This window comes from Microchirus variegatus (genome assembly GCF_963457635.1).
Source record: "Microchirus variegatus genome assembly, chromosome: 5".
In the NCBI taxonomy this organism is placed as follows: domain Eukaryota; kingdom Metazoa; phylum Chordata; class Actinopteri; order Pleuronectiformes; family Soleidae; genus Microchirus; species Microchirus variegatus.
Window position 1 is genome coordinate 11,782,951 of NC_139806.1, and position 18,426 is coordinate 11,801,376.

An 18,426-nucleotide genomic window follows, 5' to 3' on the forward strand; every position below is an offset into this window, starting at 1 on the left:
GGCGTGAATGGGAGGGATGGGAGGGAAATAGCAGCACGACAAGAATTAAAGAGGTGGGGGTGACACTGGGAGTCAGAGACAGACAAGCGAAGCCTCTCCTCACCTGAGTGTGAGGAATAGTGTCTAACATGAGCTCATTCGTCGCCATTCTGCAGCTCAAGGTTAAAAGCTTGTCCGATAAAAACCTCTGTAGGGCTTCAGCCAGTTGTTGCAATGAGGAAGTGTAATTTCCTCCGTGGCCTCCTGTTAGTTAATCTACAGATGGCCGTGCTCATTAACACCATTCAGACCAACGTGAGCCAACACTGCTACACCGGCATTAATCACTCAGACATTTCATTTCTTACCTCCGCCGCGCCGCACGCTCGCTCGCTCGCTCGCACACCAAAAAACGCCGCACGAGTCGGAGAGAAGGGAAACATTAGTGGATCAGGAACGACGAAATCATTGTGGCCTCCGAAGAGGTTAATGGATTGGTGCAAAGACAGTGGCTTGATTCAGCGGCCCCCTCTCCAAGAAGAAGAAGAAGCAAGGAAAACAAACAAATAAAAGAAAATCACGACAAATAAATCAGCTGAGAGAGTGTGGAGCCTAAAGGTCTTTGTGAACTATGAAGTGGGGGGAAAAAAGCAGCACACGTCCATCTTCTTGTTGGTGTTTTCAGAGCTACAGTGTGAGGTCATTAGCTCTGCTGATTCTCCGAGAAGTGCCATTGTTGGGAATAAGGGTGTAAACTCGAGTTCAAAGCGAAAGAGCACTTAGCCTAACTAGTTAATCACACTCTCTCCCTCACTGACTGGCTTTTTTACGAGCCCTCACGCTGACGGCACAGATGTTTGCCAGAGACCCCACTTTTACACCACCCGGTAGGAATGTGGGAAACAGTAAAACATGGTCCTCTGGAGGCTGATAGATCCAGACCTTTTGCTGCTAATCCCCTTTATCTGAATCCGTCTTGATGTCGAGGCTTATGTTAGTTTATCCTTAAGACGCGATATCAGCTGCGATCTCCGCTGTGGAATTCAAATGAATCGCTCGAACGCGGCGACGTCGAAGGTTACGCTAACTTTGTATATTCTGTCTAATTACTTCTCTGCTAATTTATGTCTCGTCGGATGCCCGACCATTTGCGTTGATTTATTAACTCGTTATGGCGCTGTTCTGCATGCATGCGAAGGGTTTGTTTGTATTCGGCGCTGTGGTTTTGGAGCGCAGAGGACTGGACGGACACTGATTGATGGGGGCTGGGGTGTATCCCTCCTCTCAGAAGTTCTCCATCCCTGTTTGCCTGACAACACCAATCTCCTGTCAGCAGTCCGTCTTCATCTCTCCCCTGCTTTTCCTCCTCTTCGACGTGAAATCCAGCCGTTATCCAGGCTGCTTTTTGGTTGGGGAGATTAATGAAATTCAATTACGAATGAACGAATGCAAATGTACAGATAAAACCCCCCGATGCTCAAGCATTCACCATTTGTCACACAGAAGCAACACTTTCCCCCCGTAAATATGGAGCATTGCAGTTCCTTATCAGGCACAGTTATTGTTGTATGACAGAAGGGACTCCTACTTTTAGATAAGTCACGCAGCATCATATCTTTGTTTTTCCTCTACTTATTGTGACTTTCTCCCCTATCTTTTCGCACAGCTTGCTTCCCCGGAACCTTCAAATCTAAATTTGGGGAGGGTAACTGTATCCCCTGCCCGGCCAACAGTCGCACCAGTGCTCGAGGATCCAGCATTTGTCCGTGTCAGAACGGCTTCTACCGCGCTGACAGTGATCCTCCTGACTCTACCTGCACCAGTAAGTCATCCTCTACTGCACAAACAAGACAAGGTAAACCTTGTTTAAGGCTGGAGTGTGTTTGGGGCGTGCGTCTGCGACTGAAGATTTACCTGTTTCTTCCTTCCTTTTTTTATTTTATTTTTTTTATTTAGACATTGCGCTTGGCATCTCTTGGTCATAGCTTAGTTATCAAATCCTCCCACACTGCCGAGTGTCTCTGCAAACCCGGGACTCTCGTTGTCACTCAGTGTTAACACAGCGCGACACCAGTAGTTTCCACTTAAATTGTTCGTGCTGCTGCTGCTGCTGCTGCTGCATGCACTTTTCTGCAGGCAACACGCCTGACACCAGAAATGTAGAAGGAACAGTCGTTACTGTTGATACCCAATCATTTAAAATAAGCAACAGCCAGTTGGAAAACTGGTGTAACTTCCTCCCTCTGATAGCTGTGGACGTTTTCACCTGAATTAGATTCAATTTAAAATGACTTTTATCTTTCCACCCTCCCAAAGGGCCAAAGTGTGAGAGAAAACACATTTATTTAGAAATAAAAAACTAGAAAGAATGAAAATATACACTACCGTTCATAAGTTTGGGGTCACCTATGCAATTTTTTTGTGTTTTCCATTAAAAGTCTTTTATTCATCAAAAGAGTTGCAAAATGAAAAGAAAATATAGTCAAGACATTGACTAGATTAGAAATAATGATTTTTATTCCAAATAATAATTTTGGTTTCGTCAAAGAACCAGCAAAACTGTTTTCAGCTGTGCTTACATCATTGCACAAGGGTTTTCAAGGGTTTTCTAATCATCCAATAGCCTTCTAACGTGATTAACAAACACAATGTACCATTAGAACACTGGAAATGGGCCTCTATACACCTATGTACATATTCCATTAAAAACCAGACGTTTGTAGCTAGAATAGTCGTTTACCACATTAACAATGTATAGAGTGTATTTATGATTCATTTAATGTTATATTCATTGAAAAAAAATGCTTTTCCTTAAAAAAAATAAGGACACATCTAAGTGACCCCAAACTTTTAAACAGCAGTGTAGTATAAATTAAAACTAATACAAATAAAAAAGGGCTACATTAGAAATGTGTACTCTAGGGTATAGCTTTGGTATTTATTTATTTTACATCGTTATATTGTATAATTATATCATCCTAACAGCCTTTTCGTTGTTTTATTTGTTCCATGTTGGTATTTAAGTATTTAGCGATTCACAGGAGTATTATATATGTTATAAAAGATGAAAAAAACGTTGGAGTTTATCGTCTCAAATGTGACGCTGACATCAAACAGAAATGTGTGTCCAATAGCATTTTTATCCTAGATTGAAATCACTGAACTAAGTTGTTCAGTTCATTGTTGCTTTGTTGATATTTTAAATGTACATTGTGTGTTTGGTAGAGTGTAGCACATGCACATTCTGCCTGGACAGGAAAGTGTTCCCTCCCCCCCGAGGGCTTTTTCACCACGTTAAATGACACACACACACACATGGCCCCGCAACTGTCTTCCCGCAGATCCTCGTCACAGGAACACTGTGGACTCTGACATTGACCAGTGCTCAAAGACATGCGGGCAGGGACTCAAGCATCACCTCTGAATAAACATGCAAAAACACTCACACACACACACACACACACACACACACATAGAAAAACGCAGGCCTGACAGTTCTGTCCCTGAGGTCTGTCAGAGCTTGTGCCAGGCAGTCTGTGCTTTGTGTTAGAAGCGGATCGTGTTGCTCAAGAGTAGCTCAGCCAGTCAATGGCCAGCAGCTTGGACTCAGCGTGCGTTTTAGGTCGGTGTCCAATTAGACGAGCTTCCACTCTGAATTGTGTCTGCCCAATTAGAACGGACAGGGCGAGTGAAGCTGCTGCTGCTGCTGCTCCGGGGCAAGTGAACCGGCTGAGGAGCTGAAGTCTCCGGCCGGACCGGCAGTTTGAAACTGACAGAGCTTCCCCCTCGTTTCACTCCCCTCCTCTCCCCCTCACTCTCTCTCTGCTTTGAGGCAGAGTCCCTCTCTTCTCTCACTGTAATAGGATGAAACGCTGAACCAATCTCTGTCGCCTCCCTCTGTGGTTATCGCACTTTATCCAGGCTTCAAATACACTTCAGTCAAAACGCAGCACAGGTCATTGTGACGAGGTGGCTTTAGGGTTATACTGATACTATAACGTGAATTTCTATCATGAGTGGATTAGAGCGCTGAGTGGAGTTATGCGTAGGAAAGGACATGGGCCACAACTGTAGTGCTGCATAGGACTGAGTGTTATATTAAGCAACATTACATAGTAATGAACAGTTGTCAGGGTTTTTTTTTTCTTCTTCTCCTGCTACTGAATTTGTTGATTAATTCATTTAGTACCACAAAGGTTATTTTTTTTTTTTTTTTTCCCTGTTGTTATTTTGTCAACACATTTCCATGTTTCGTTAAGGGCACGAAAAGCAAATAACACATTTGTTTTTGCAAACATATTGTATAGAAAAATATGTCAGGAGGTTTGGGGCCTCCAGGCAAAAGGAACCTATAGTAGCAGGTCGAAACCAAACTGGGGTTTCCAACAGTGTTGTTAGTGCAGTCGCTTTATATAATCATTAATCTGTATATATATCTATATGTATATAGATATATATGAGTGCACACATACGCAGTACACAGGTACGCTGGTTATTTGTAGCACTGCTCTTTTCGTTTAATAAACAGACCGCTCCAGTTCAACTGTAAACGAGCTAACGCAGCTAACGGAGGTAACTGGTAAACAGTGCCTGGACTCTCATCTTTTTCTGGCCTGTCGTCATGAAAACACGTCATGCGTTCACATGCGCTAACGTGTTTTAGCCTAAAAATATATATATGGTAGCACTTTAGATAATATATAACTTGCATACTAGCCCTTTATTAGTAAATATAAAGCACGTATTAACACCTTATTCTACCTCTATTATGACATGAAGTAAGATTTTTCCTACATAAGGGGTTAATACGTGCATAATATTTACTAATAAAGGGCTAGTATGCTACTTATATGCATGTTAGTAAGCACCTAGTTAATGGTGAATATGTGTTAATCTAAAGTGTTCCCACATATATATACATATATATGTATATGTATATGTATATATATATCACTTATATATAAGTGATGTATAATATGTACAAATATAAGTATAATATAAATGATATATAAGTGGCTCTTGAAGGCTTCCTGTCAGTTTGGCGTCCCAAATACACGTCTGCTTTGCCTAACCTGTTGCAACACCACCTAAATAATCAGATTGCACACTTTTCCAGCTTATTTCTGCATTTTCTGCACCTTTAAATAAATATTTTATGAGACTGTCAAGGGAGGATAATGGAAGCATTCTTTATTCCGCCTGCTCACCTCTGTGTGTTTGCATCCGTGCAGCCATCCCCTCGGCGCCTCGCAACGTTATATCCAGCGTGAACGAGACCTCGCTGTCGCTGGAGTGGGAGGAGCCCGAGGACACGGGTGGGAGGAGCGACCTGGTCTATAACGTGGTGTGCAAGAAGTGTCTGCGAGACCGCAGTCCGTGCACGCGCTGCGACGACAACGTGGACATCGCTCCTCGCCGGCTGGGGCTGAGGCTGAAGAAGGTGGTGGTGAGGAACCTGCAAGCTCACACGCGCTACAGCTTCGAGGTGCAGGCTGTCAACGGGGTTTCTGGGAAAAACCCCGCGTCGCCCAGCTACTCCACAGTCAACATCACCACCAACCAAGCGGGTAGGTCGAAAAACATCTGTCAATGACAGTACGAGTGTGTCCACAGACCAAGTTAATTCATAGAGCTGCTCCGATCAATACCTGTTACCATCACAATGAATCAGACTGGTTAGTGGACCCTATGTTCAGTCAATGTCCCTGAGTGTAATGAGCTCCCAGTGTCCAGAGCAGTGTTAACACCAATATCATTAAAGTCACAGTCAGTGATGTCATCTTTTCTTACTCTCTGTTGCAGCCATTATCTTCCCCCTCCTCCTCCATGTAGCCTGTTTCATAGTCAAATTACTGGGTACACTCTTAGAAATGAAAGTGCTAAGTAGAACCATATCTGGTTCTTCGGCTTGTCCTCATAGGAGAACCCTTTTTGGCTCCAGGTAGAACCTTTTTATAAATGTTCTACCTGGAACCCTTTTAAAACCCTTTATTCAGGAAAGGGGTTTTAAAGGGTTCTCTGGATCAAAATGGTTCTTAATGGAACCATTAGAGTTACCAAGAACCCTTGAAAAACCCTTTCTTCGGGAAAGGGTTTTTCAGAAGCAAATGGTTCCAGGTAGATCCTCAGCCCTTGTAGAAGGACACACCTGAGACCCTAAATCATAACAAGTACTTAACATCATTTCCACCTGCATCACCTATGCAAGAATATAAAGCAAAATGCCAAACAGCAACACCACAATGAAGCTCAGTGTTATAGTGATTTCAGTTTCCCACAGGTCCTTAAAATCCTTGAAAGTTTGTGAATTCAAAAATATGTATATATTTCAAGGCCCTTGAGAGTTCTTGACATACGTTGTCATGAAAAAGTGCTTGAATTTCATGCTTGAAAGAAGTGAATTTCCTTGTTCATTCCGACGCCACCTGTTGTTTCACGCGTCCGGTCCTTGATATAACGTAGACTACACTGTCCACTGTCTCCCTCGCTCCGTCGTTGACGTGAGATTCCATGCAGAATGATGAGCGAGTAACGTTAAGTAAGGGAGAGCAAATAACGAAGTGATGCCCAGAAAATGCAAATTCAAAGATCTATCTCTTTCACCAAGGAAAATTACAAAGACTGACTTTGACCGAGATCCCAAGGACAGTCACTTGTCCAGATGCAGAGCGTGCTGCAAATCAATAATAAGAGTGGACGCCATGGTGCGAAAGCGGCTCTTACAAGTTGCCCTCCCATCTTTAGCTGCGTCAGCACATTCAGTCCTTGAAATTTTAAGAAATTGGTCCTGGAAAGTCCTTGAAAAGTCAGTGTTAGGCTTATCATTTACCTTGGTCCCTCTCTCTCACTTGATCATTCAATTAAGCCAACTGACAAATAAAATATTATTAGCACTGTCCCAAGTTGTAAAAAGCGAGGTTCACGGCTAACAGCGAGACTAATAACTATGCTCATGGCGGGAATAAATAAATCGTCGTTGTGACGTGGTGCTGGAGACGATGCTGCAGTTTGCATCGCTGCCAGAAATGGGGCAGAGTAAGAAGAAATTGGCGCGTTCACCTTGGTCTTACATTCCCTCTAAATGCATTTTTATCAAATGGAATACAGATTAAGCACATAACCAGTGCTAAAATCCCTTTTAAATCTGGGTTTAAACAGTTTTATTTATATATGTCACCTTCAAAGGTCTCCAGAACACACACTGAGTGGAGAAGTGATTACTGTCAGGAGTCTTTGTTGACACTGACCACATCATTCCTGAATCACTTGTAAGAAATCGTGGGTCAGTTAATGCATTCAGTCCAAATGAAACAGCAGCTTTAATTAACTCTGTTAAACAAACTCAGCGAGAGAAACAGATGGAGAAAAGAAAAGGACACTCTCCTTTACCCGATCAAGTATAAGAAAGACAGATGACGAGTGAAGTACACATGATGTGTTCAATGTCAACCAGGAGTCACTGACAATGTCACCTTTTAACGTTGTCCACTTAATATTTGCAGCATCATCATCACCATCAACCAAACTGCTCTGGCCCCTTTCACACGCTGTGATTACTCTCCCAGTTAACCTGCATTTAATCCACAGTGCTGCGCTTTATGGACCCAGGACAATGACTCTCGATTGAGTCACTTTCAGGCCTCACAAATCAATAAAGTGCAGAGCGGCGAAGGTGAACCATGCGGCGCTTTTCTTAAACCACTGTGGTTGAAGCATTTTGAATAACAATTATCTCACGGCGACGGTTTGACTTTAAAGGAGGGGAAAATCTTGGCAAACTTGTCATGTTGTACTAACTTTTTTCATTTCCAACTGTAGTCTATAAAACCTTTCTTCTCCCTGGTGTCCGTCTGCAGCTCCTTCAGCGGTGCCCACTGTCCATCTGATGCGCTCCACTTCAGACACGCTCAGCCTGTCCTGGTTACCCCCGGAGAAACCCAACGGAGTCATCCTGGACTACGAGATTAGATACCACGAGAGGGTAAACTCTTCATTTTTTTAGCATTTGCTTTCATATACACTACTGTTCAAAAGTTTGGGGTCAAACTCTATGCACTTTTTTTGTGTTTTCCATTAAAACTCATACTTTTATTCATCAAAAGAGTTGCAAAATGAATAGAAAATATAGTCAAGACATTGACAAGATTAGAAATAATGATTTTCATTCAAAATAATCATTTTGTCCTTCAATTTTGCCTGCGCTAACATAATTGCAGAAGGGTTTTCAAGGGTTCTCTAATCATCCAAAAGCCAACACAATGTACCATTAGAACACTGTAAATGGGCCTCTATACACCTATGTACATATTCCATGAAAAACCAGACGTTTGCAGCTAGAATAGTCGTTTACCACATTAACAATGTATAGAGTGTATTTCTGATTCATTTAATGTTATATTCATTGAGAAAAAAGTGCTTTTCCTTCAAAAATAAGGACATTTCTCAGTGACCCCAAACTTTTCAATGGTAGTGTAGGTCACTGAGCTCATGTATTGACTTTGCAACGTCGTCCCACATTTTTATGGATATATAAAAAAAAAAAATCTGTATGAAAATGTGACGTGTGTGTGGGCTGTAGAGTCGAGATAACTCTCCTGATGGAGAGTATGGCCCTGTTAGACTCAGCAACTGGTGATGTGATGTGTCATCTGTGGTTTCAGGCATTTTTGCCATATGACAGTGTAAGTGGAGAGTCAGACTGGACAGCTCGGGGTAAAATGGGGCATGACATGTACCCAATCAGAGCTGAATCCATAGAAGAAGCCGTGGTGTTTTTAAGCAAGGCGCTAAGCAACGAGAACCTGGGAGCTGCCGCAATGACTGAATTAATTTACACTTTAAACCGGGAAAAACAAATCAAAACAAAGACATTGTATCATCAGCGCTGCATTTCCCTGAAGGCGGCTTTGCTGCTCGATGCCTTTGTGTAATGAGGAGAACACTCGCCATGTCTGCGCGTAGCCTCTCCGCCAGCTGGTTCAGACACTTTGTCTGCATGATGGAGGTTCTAAACTTATTTCAGAGTGAACAAAGACCAGTTTGACCTGCTTCTCTGGCCCGAATATCAAAAGACACATTGTAAGCACCCCCCCCCCTCCTTTGGGGTCACTTAGAAATGTCCTTATTTTTAAAGGAAAAGCCCTTTTTTTTAAAATGAATTTAACAATAAATGAATCAGAAATACACTCTATACATTGTTAATGTGGTAAACGACTATTCTAGCTGCAAACGTCTGGTTTTTAATGGAATATGTACATAGGTGTACACACTAAGAAAAAAAAATGCTAAAAGTAGAACCTATAAGGTTCTTCGGCATGTCCTCATAAATAAAATAAAAGTCTCACTTTTATTCATCAAGAGAGTTGCAAAATTAATAGAAAATATAGTCAAGACTTTGACAAGATTAGAAATAATGATTTTTATTCAAAATAATCATTTTGCCCTTTCGTCAAATAACCAGCAAACTGTTTTTAGCTGTGCTAACATCATTGCACAAGGGTTTTCAAGGGTTTTCTAATCCTCCAATAGTCTTCTGACGTGATTAACAAACACAATTTACCATTAGAACACTGGAGAGATGGTTGCTGGAAATGGGCCTCTATACACTCTTAGAAATAAGGGTTCCAAAAGGGTTCTTCTACAAGGGCTGAGGTTCTACCTGGAACCATTTGCTTCTGAAAAACCCTTTCCCGAAGAAAGGGTTTTTCAAGGGTTCTTGGTAACTCTAATGGTTCCAGTAAGAAACATTTTGATCCAGAGAACCCTTTAAAACCCCTTTCCTGAATAAAGGGTTTTCAAAGGGTTCTTGGTGGAACCCTCCAAAAAGGGTTCTCCTATGAGGACATCCCGAAGAACCTTATGGTTCTACTTTTAGCACTTTTATTTCTAAGAGTGTACACCTATGTACATATTCCATTAAAAACCAGACGTTTGCAGCTAGAATAGTCGTATTAACAATGTATAGAGTGTATTTATGACTCATTTAATGTTATAATGTTGATTGAAAAAAAGGGCTTTTCCTTTAAAAAATGAGGACATTTCAAAGTGACCCCAAACTCTTGAACGGTATTTGTGCACATGGAAGTGACCAGCACGTTATTTAAAAAAAATGATGATGACAACTACTGTTTTGTTGTTGTTGTTGTGTGGACTTCAGGGCCAGGCCATGTCACACACAGTCACGGCCCAGCACAGTTCAGCCAAGGTGGAGGGTCTGAGGGCCGCCACACCTTACGTGGTGCAGGTCCGAGCTCGCACCGTTGCTGGATATGGACGCTACAGCAACCCGATGGACTTCAGCACCACCACCCTACACAGTATGAACACCGCCGTCGCCCCTCCCTCCCTCATTCTTTCATTCATTCACACTCTTTGATGATGTAGTGTTACAGGTTTTCTTTTAATTACTTCTCCCACATAATAGCTTTTATGGCCACCTTAATTGGCAGCCATTACAGATGCCGAGCAGACGTGAAGTTGTCGTTGTTATTTACTCACTCGCGTACGTGTTACTCGGTGCAGGTGACCCTCAGAAGTCGGTGCAGGACCAGCTGCCTCTCATCGTCGGCTCGGCCTCAGCAGGTCTGGTGGTCATTGTTGCCTTGGTGGTTATCGCTGTTGTCTGCCTTAAGTAAGTGTTTTTTTGTTTTTTTTATTACTGACAGCCTGTACTGCATGTTGCATTTTGTTAGTGGGGCTCTAAACAAAGAGGCTCATTAAATTTTAACATGCTTTCAAAGTGCATACACTTACTCTTTGGCTTCAAAATGGAGGAGCGAGCTCAGAGCGACTCCGCGTGTGAGGTGGTTTCGTCTTTGCGAGACATTAATTTGATGTGCTGTACCTGGGAAGGTTCAAGAGTGATTCTATGAATGTGACTTTGTTTATGTGCTGCTTGTTTACAGGAAGCAGCGCAGCGGCTCAGAGCTGGAGTACACGGAGAAACTCCAGCAATACAGTACGTTTGTGTGTGTGTTCGGCCTGGGAACCGTTTCCCTCTGTGGTCATGCCTGTACAATTAACCAACTGATTCAATCAATTATCTAATCAGCTGATGGAGGCATGAAATAATTTCCCTGTTTGCTCAGAGGAAATCCCGAGCAGGCGGATCAGCACGGCTGGAAAAAAAAAGAAGCAGAGACGAGAAGAAGCTCGCTTATATTACTGCAGCTTATGTCGCTGCAGCTTATATTACTGCAGCGCTTTCACCTTAAAAATTCTTCAACACTCTCTGCAGTTACTGAGAATAATCCAACATGATATTTGCATTTAAAATTCAACAAACCAATACAATCTCTTTATAGTTTTAAGCTGATTTTGACAATGGAAAAAACTGTCACTGTGGAACATGGGCTAAGGCATATATCATTTAACTGTCATTTAACTGTGTTCTATGAATTCTTATCTACCAGATTCGAATTGTCCAGATTTCAGCTTTGTTTTCTGTAAATACGGATGCTTTTATTGTGAAACACAGTAAATCAATCCTGCAAAGAGGCTAATATGATACGATATGAGATGAGACGACGCCACTCTGTTGTGTCCCTTCGGGCCCTTTATCTTGAGCTCAGCGTAGCTGCATCCATCGAGAAGGGACTTAGGCGAGAACACATCGAGAGAACACATAATGCAGCGTAAAAACAAAAACAGAGTAATATTGCACTAAAATAATACAATTATGACTTAACAGAATATCCATCCGTCCATCTCCTGCTGCTTTATCCTCCACGTGAGAGACACAGGGTGGGAGGCGGGGTCACACCCTGGACAGATCTATAATAGAATATACACTACCGTTCAAAAGTTTGGGGTCACTTAGAAATGTCCTTATTTTTGAAGGAAAAACACTTTTTTTTCAATGAATCTAACATTAAATGAATCAGAAACACACTCTATACATTGTTAATGTGGTAAACGACTATTCTAGCTGCAAACGTTTGGTTTTTAATGGAATATGTACATAGGTGTATAGAGGCCCATTTCCAGTGTTCTAATGGTACATTGTGTTTGCTAATCGCGTTAGAAGGCTATTGGATGATTAGAAAACCCTTGAAAACCCTTGTGCAATGATGTTAGCACAGCTGAAAACAGTTTTGCTGGTCCTTTGACGAAAGCAAAAAGCATTATTTCTAATCTTGTCAATGTCTTGACTATATTTTCTATTCATTTTGCAACTCTTTTGATGAATAAAAGTGTGACTTTTAATGGAAAACACACAAAAATGTATAGAAGACTGCAAACTGTTGAACGGTAGGGTATAATTAAAAAAATCATTAAAAATCAAAAGGTTCATGATTGAAGCTTACCCTTTTCATTATTTTTTTCCCCTCTCTCTCAGTTTCTCCGGGTGTCAAAGTTTACATCGACCCGTTCACCTATGAAGACCCGAATGACGCCGTGCACGAGTTTGCTAAAGAGATAGACATCTCCTGTGTGAAAATAGAAGAAGTCATTGGTGCAGGTAAGCAGCGCTCATGTTGTGGTTTTTTATTGTGTGTGTGTGCAATAGGTGCCGAAAACGATTCAGGTTAATTAATGATTTATTTGAACAGGCATGTGCCATGAAAGCGTGGGGTCTCTTCTTTGAGAGAGAGAGAGAGAGAGAGAGTCCTCTCTGGGAGAAAAAAAAAGAGTTAGGATTCAGAGCGTGCATGTGCACGGCAGGTGGCCAGGATTGAAGTGAAAATCTTCTCTGTAGCTCTTTCCCCTCTAGTTTGCTTTTCTCTCTCTCTCTCTCTCTCTCTCTCTCTCTCTCGCTCTCGCTCTCTCTCCAGCGGCATGTTGTGTCCTAATTTCACCTCAAATGACGGTCTGCTCCTGCTCGTTCAACCTCTCTCCCTTTCTCTCTCTTATTCTTTCCCTTCTTTCCCCCCCCCCGTAAACATTTGTACTCAGACACCAAATGCAAAACCCCCAAGTTCCTCCTCGCTCCTCTGTCTCCTTCCACCGCTCCCAGGTTGCACGCTAGATTGCTGCGAGTCACTCCCTCTCTCCCTAACATCCATGACCTCTAATCTCCCTGAAATCTTTCAAATCAGCTCCTTCACTCCTGAATCCAGAGTCGTAACGTTCCCTTTTCCTGCAGTTTTCCCTTCTTTCCCTCCACTCCTGCTCCTCTGACCTCTCCTCACTCAAACCTTCTCCCTAATCACCCTCACCCCCCTCCGCCCCCCGCCCCCCCGTTTTGTCTCTAACTCCAGGCGAGTTCGGCGAGGTGTGTCGCGGGCGGCTTAAGCAGCCCGGTCGCAGGGAGATGGTGGTGGCGATTAAGACGCTGAAGGCTGGCTACACGGAGCGCCAGAGGCGGGACTTCCTGGGCGAGGCCTCCATCATGGGCCAGTTTGACCATCCCAACGTGATCCGGCTGGAAGGCGTCCTGACGCGGAGCTGTCCGGTCCTGATCATCACTGAGTTCATGGAGAACGGAGCGCTCGACTCCTTCCTCAGGGTGAGTGTGACGGGGAGAGCGCCGCAACACCTCTGACAGGGAAGATGTCTTTCTGTGTGTGTGGGAAAGAGGGACACACACATGCACCACACCTCTGGGTTAGCGCAACGCTTTCCTCTCTGCAAAACACCCTCGAGCGCTCACTTGCTAAGTGATAGAGATTAAATATGTAATATAACGCCCGGAGACAAGCATAGAGTCTCTGCTTGACGTGACTGAGTGATTCTGACAGGCTTTCCAATAACACAAACTCCTGATGGAGCGCTGTCACACTGCAGACCTTTGGGGTGGATTTGCTTCAGTGTATTACAGCGTGTTTGTACAACTACAGAATGCATTAGTGATCACAGTTTCGGTTCAGACTGCCACCACCTACACAACACCGAGGGAACAAAGGCGGGATGAGAAACGAGGTGTCACGCAGTACATTTCCAGCTGCGTGGGGGCTTTTACATGTCCTTTACGTTCAGGAAAACGTGTTTTCTCGCATGGCTGCACTGTGACGGAGTTCACTCTGAGGCGCCTGAATGAGGTTGTGCAGAGTCAGTGACACATTGTGCTGCTGCTGCTGCTGTGCATTCACTTTATCTTTAGGGGAGATCTTAATGTGTGGCATTAAAAGATTAGACTTTTGCTGGGTTGAGTTTTATTAACGTCTTGATATTAATCAGCTCGTTTTGAAATCTCGTTGTCATATCCTATAATAGTAACACTTTAGATTAGGGAACACATATTCACCATTATCTAGGTGCTTACTAACATGCATGTAAGTAGCATTCTAGCCCTTTATTAGTAAATATTAAGCAGGTATGAACACACATATTAATTCATGTCATAATAGAGGTAGAATAAGGTTATGTAGAATAAGGGGTTAATACGTACTCAATATTACTAATAAAGGGCTAGTCTGCTACTCATATGTTAGTAAGCACCTAGTTAATGGTGAATATGTGTTCCCTAATCTAAAGGGTTCCCCCCATAATGAATACTGAAACACTTCATGTACTCGATGCCTCCTAACATGACTTTTTAATGACTTGCTGTCTGCTGTGACTGCTGTTGTTGGATGCACTGGGTTAGTGTATGAAAACAGACGAGACGTTGAGAATGGAAGTAGCAGTGAGCAAAAAGTTTGCAAAAATAACTCACTTTTTAATGGAAATCTAATGGGAAATGAGTCTATTTCTGTCTTGATTGATGACGCCAGTAAACATTTGAAGGAGTCAATGGTTCTCAATCGCTTGTTTCGGAACACCTGTGTCATAATTTTGTCAATTATGTTCCTATTTTGAGTGGACAAGATGATCATTTATGGCACGTGTAAGTGATGACTGAATTTACGGTTTCAGAAACCGACATGGTGGCGGTCAAATTGTGAATCTGGACGTTTCAATATGGTTTGTTCAGCAAACATTCATTTTAAAGCGGAACTAGACCGGAAGTTCCTATTATCGCTGTTTTTTTTGGTGTGTATCTGCGTCATTACCTTGTTTATGAAGCCTGACGGTTCGAAACAAACAGTTCAGCCATTGCTGAGAACGTTGTGTTTTATTGTAATCTCGGGGCTCAACGAGATCACTGAAAATCCCGTTATAGTTACGTAAGCATCGGTTCTCCTGAACAACCGATCGTCCTGCTCCGGGCGGTAGTCCGGGCACATCCGGTTGCCTACATTGAACCTCAGAAGAAGAATAACGTCCGTTGTGGAGGTGTTTCACGAGCAACAGTGTCTTCTGACTCTGGGTCTGACTCCGGTTTAAAGTCATAAAGGGACTGCGGCGGGGAGTCGTGACGAAGCTATTTTTAAACACTGTTAAAACAATGTTTTGATAATGAGTAGCAGTGCATCCACCGCTCCAGCGAGGGAGCTGCGCTTCTGAGAGCTGACGTGATAGATTACGTCACTTCCAGATACCTGGCCAATCACAACACAGGTGGGAAGTCTCTACGCTGGCTGGCCAATCACAACACACTCTGTCTTCTCGGGCGAGATTTATGGCTGAAATAGCGCGACTGACAAGCGCTACGAAAAGGACAGATTTCAATCGGCTCGTTTACATCAACTAGGAGGATTTTGACCATAAAAACAACTTAATATATGTAAGTAGACATGTAGATATGTGCAACAGGACCACTCTATGTGACCTTTAAAGCAAGTATTTGTGTAGTGCAGTGCTTCTCCACTATTTTCTGTTTTCTGTTATTCCCACCCACACGGCTATAAATAGTATCATTTTCAGATAATTTGATAACTTACAACAAAGAATAACTTTATGAACAAAATTTGTGGATGTGGATGTGCGATTACACTTTATGAGAAGGACTGATGTAGTGGCAAATGTTGTCATTGTGGTTTGTTGTAGCTAGGTTCCTAGGCCTTGACTCGCAGGTACTGTTTCAGTTCCTCATGTAAAAGGCTTGCACATGTATTTCCACTTGCCGTACATCCAGGTTGCATTTCCATCCACATGTATCCGAGCCTCTCTCGGCTCAACAGCACATAGTAAATATTCCCCTGATGTTCCAGGTTGTGGATGATGACTTTTTGCACCAAACCTAGCACAGCTTCTGATGGCTATATTTTTGACAAATGCCAGAAAACAACATGAGGGAGAAGGTCGTATCCAAGAGCTCTGCTAAAATGTTGTCACTGCTTTTTGAGCTTTAAGCTTTAAGTGATTTGGTCTCAGATGAAGCGTCTGCTTACATGTGAGTGCAGCGTGAGTAACTCTGTGTTGTGGTATTTGTTGCATCTCATACCCGTCTTTGCCTCCACAAGCTTCCTGGCCGTGTGTATGCACACACTAAGACAAAAAGCCAATATAATTGAAGGAGGAAAAATGAAAAGAAAATTGAAATTACCATTGTTTTTCATGATTTATTTGGTTTTGTGAGTTTTTTAGACGTTACGAAACGTAAAATATCTGTTTTGTTGAATATCTTTGAATGTCTTTGGCTGACATCATTTACACATAACAATGGACATATCAGTCTGGACAATCATCAAATACTTAATACCTGACTTTAATTAATGCATCTGATGATTGTGTTTGATCAGTTTAAATTGAGGAAATGCTTTCAAGTTTTGTTTTGTTTTAATTCACAGAACTCTACAAATGAACGTGTCACCTCTTGAATATTTCACGTTGCTTCCATAAATAGCCTCAGCAGACTGTACGGTTCTTAAATCAAATGCGGCGTAAGATTCAACAGAAACCTGAATTAATTCTTGTGGATTCGCGCTTTCCAGAAGAATGAGTGTTTTTTTTCGAGTGAGCGATTACACAGAATCTACACTTCATCTTAATGAAGCGTTCTCACTGCACTCGGCAAACTGTTTTTTTTCCTGTGCTGCAGCCTCATTTCAGCCTCAAATGTTTTGTCCTGAAAAATTGACAACAATGTCTTTTTCTTTTTACTATTTATTTAGAGTCAGGAGTGCATTTGCTGCAATCCAAATGCTGAAATGTGTTAATTTGCTTGTTTGCATCTCTGCCGTGTGGCGCTCGCCAATTATATTCTGGACTATTCAACGAACAAGCGGAGATGTCACGAAGAAATAAAGCCTTGGAGACAAACTCCAAGTGACAGAGTCAGTCGTCGGGTAACCGTCAATTAATTCACTTTTTATTCTGTCATAGATGCCATCCAATGAGGCAGACGCCTTAAAAAATCGGATTAATCACTACTTAAGACAATTAGTTGTGCATCTGACAGAGCAGTCTGAGCTTCTTCCCTCCATCTCACCTACTCCTCTCAGTCAGCTGTCCCACAAATAACACAAAAACTCACCCAGCCTGTGCTGTCCTCACCCCCCCGACTCCCCCGCCAGTGTCACACAGCCTGTGACTCAGAGGAACTCTGAGTTCTGCTCTCACAAAGACACCATAGAGTTAACTCGGTCACACACACACACACACACACAAGAGCACAAACTGTCCCGGTGTGTCACACACACACACACACACATACGGCTGCTCCCTGGAGACACGGACACGCGGCATATGCACATGCAGAAACATTACAGATATACAGAAATGACACACACACACACACACACTTTAAATATACACGCCACCGCAGCTTTGAAGGCCTTCTATGAATCATGACTGTTTATACATCCATCCATCCCATGCTTGTTTTCCCGTCAGATCTCACTGGAGTGTGCAGACTACAAAGCAGCATGTTTATGGCTTTGTCATGACACATCTTGCGCTCCTCGCTTTCCTTGTTGCGGAGTCAAAGAAGAGATTGATTATGTCGGAAAATTGCTTTTTTTTTTTTTTTCCTACCAAATTCTGCTCGTATTTAATATTCCGGTCATGAGAGCAGACCTCGTTACAGTCGCAGCCTTTGTCCCCCGATTCGCTGAGTTATTATTTATCAGTATTTACTGTGCGTCGACATTCCATTGATTAGTTTTCATCGGGTCGGAGCGCTGATTTATAACGATCAGCGCCTCGTCCCACTGCGGCTCCCTTCATAAATGCGGAGAATTTAACTCTGAAAGTGTAATTTCACGTTTGTTTCACGCTTTTCACATGTTAACCCTTAGTGCTCATATGGCATAGATCTGTGCCGCAGGTGCACCCGTGGTTTATTGTCATGGGAATAACAGACAACTCATATGGATATTCTGGGGGTGTGTGTTTGTAGGTCATATATTCAGGCTTTAAGAAAAAGCTGTTGTTGTTGTTGAGTCAAAGTTATGATTCATTTTTAGACTGTTTTTCTTTTTGTTCATAGAAATTAGCCAAGTGAATTTTGAACTGTGAGCAAATTTCACAAACTCAATCCGATTTTAAACATTTTGAGTAATTTGAGAAATTAATGTTTTGTTGTGTTGAAAAAAGGATGTAAGACACTATTTATTTCACATTCTTATAGTCTTTGTGTATACTGTACTGTACATTTTAACATAGTGATGGAAAAAAGCAGCTGAAATGCTCTGTGTTCTAAGGGTTAAAATAAAATCATAGACTTTTACTTTGGGGGAAATA

General features: G+C 42.4%; 1 protein-coding gene across 1 annotated transcript in view; it reads left to right on the forward strand.

Moving 5' to 3' along the window:
* ephb3a (eph receptor B3a) overlaps nt 1-18,426 on the forward strand; it is a gene marked incomplete at both ends in the record, with an annotated part of 46,313 nt that overhangs the window by 14,702 nt on the left and 13,185 nt on the right. Inside the window, 8 exons of the mRNA XM_083889165.1 lie at nt 1,646-1,801; nt 5,211-5,546; nt 7,836-7,960; nt 10,136-10,295; nt 10,501-10,609; nt 10,884-10,936; nt 12,317-12,439; nt 13,179-13,426. Of these exons, the coding sequence (XP_083745291.1) occupies nt 1,646-1,801; nt 5,211-5,546; nt 7,836-7,960; nt 10,136-10,295; nt 10,501-10,609; nt 10,884-10,936; nt 12,317-12,439; nt 13,179-13,426 (1,310 nt within the window). The remainder of the gene's footprint in view (nt 1-1,645; nt 1,802-5,210; nt 5,547-7,835; nt 7,961-10,135; nt 10,296-10,500; nt 10,610-10,883; nt 10,937-12,316; nt 12,440-13,178; nt 13,427-18,426) is intronic.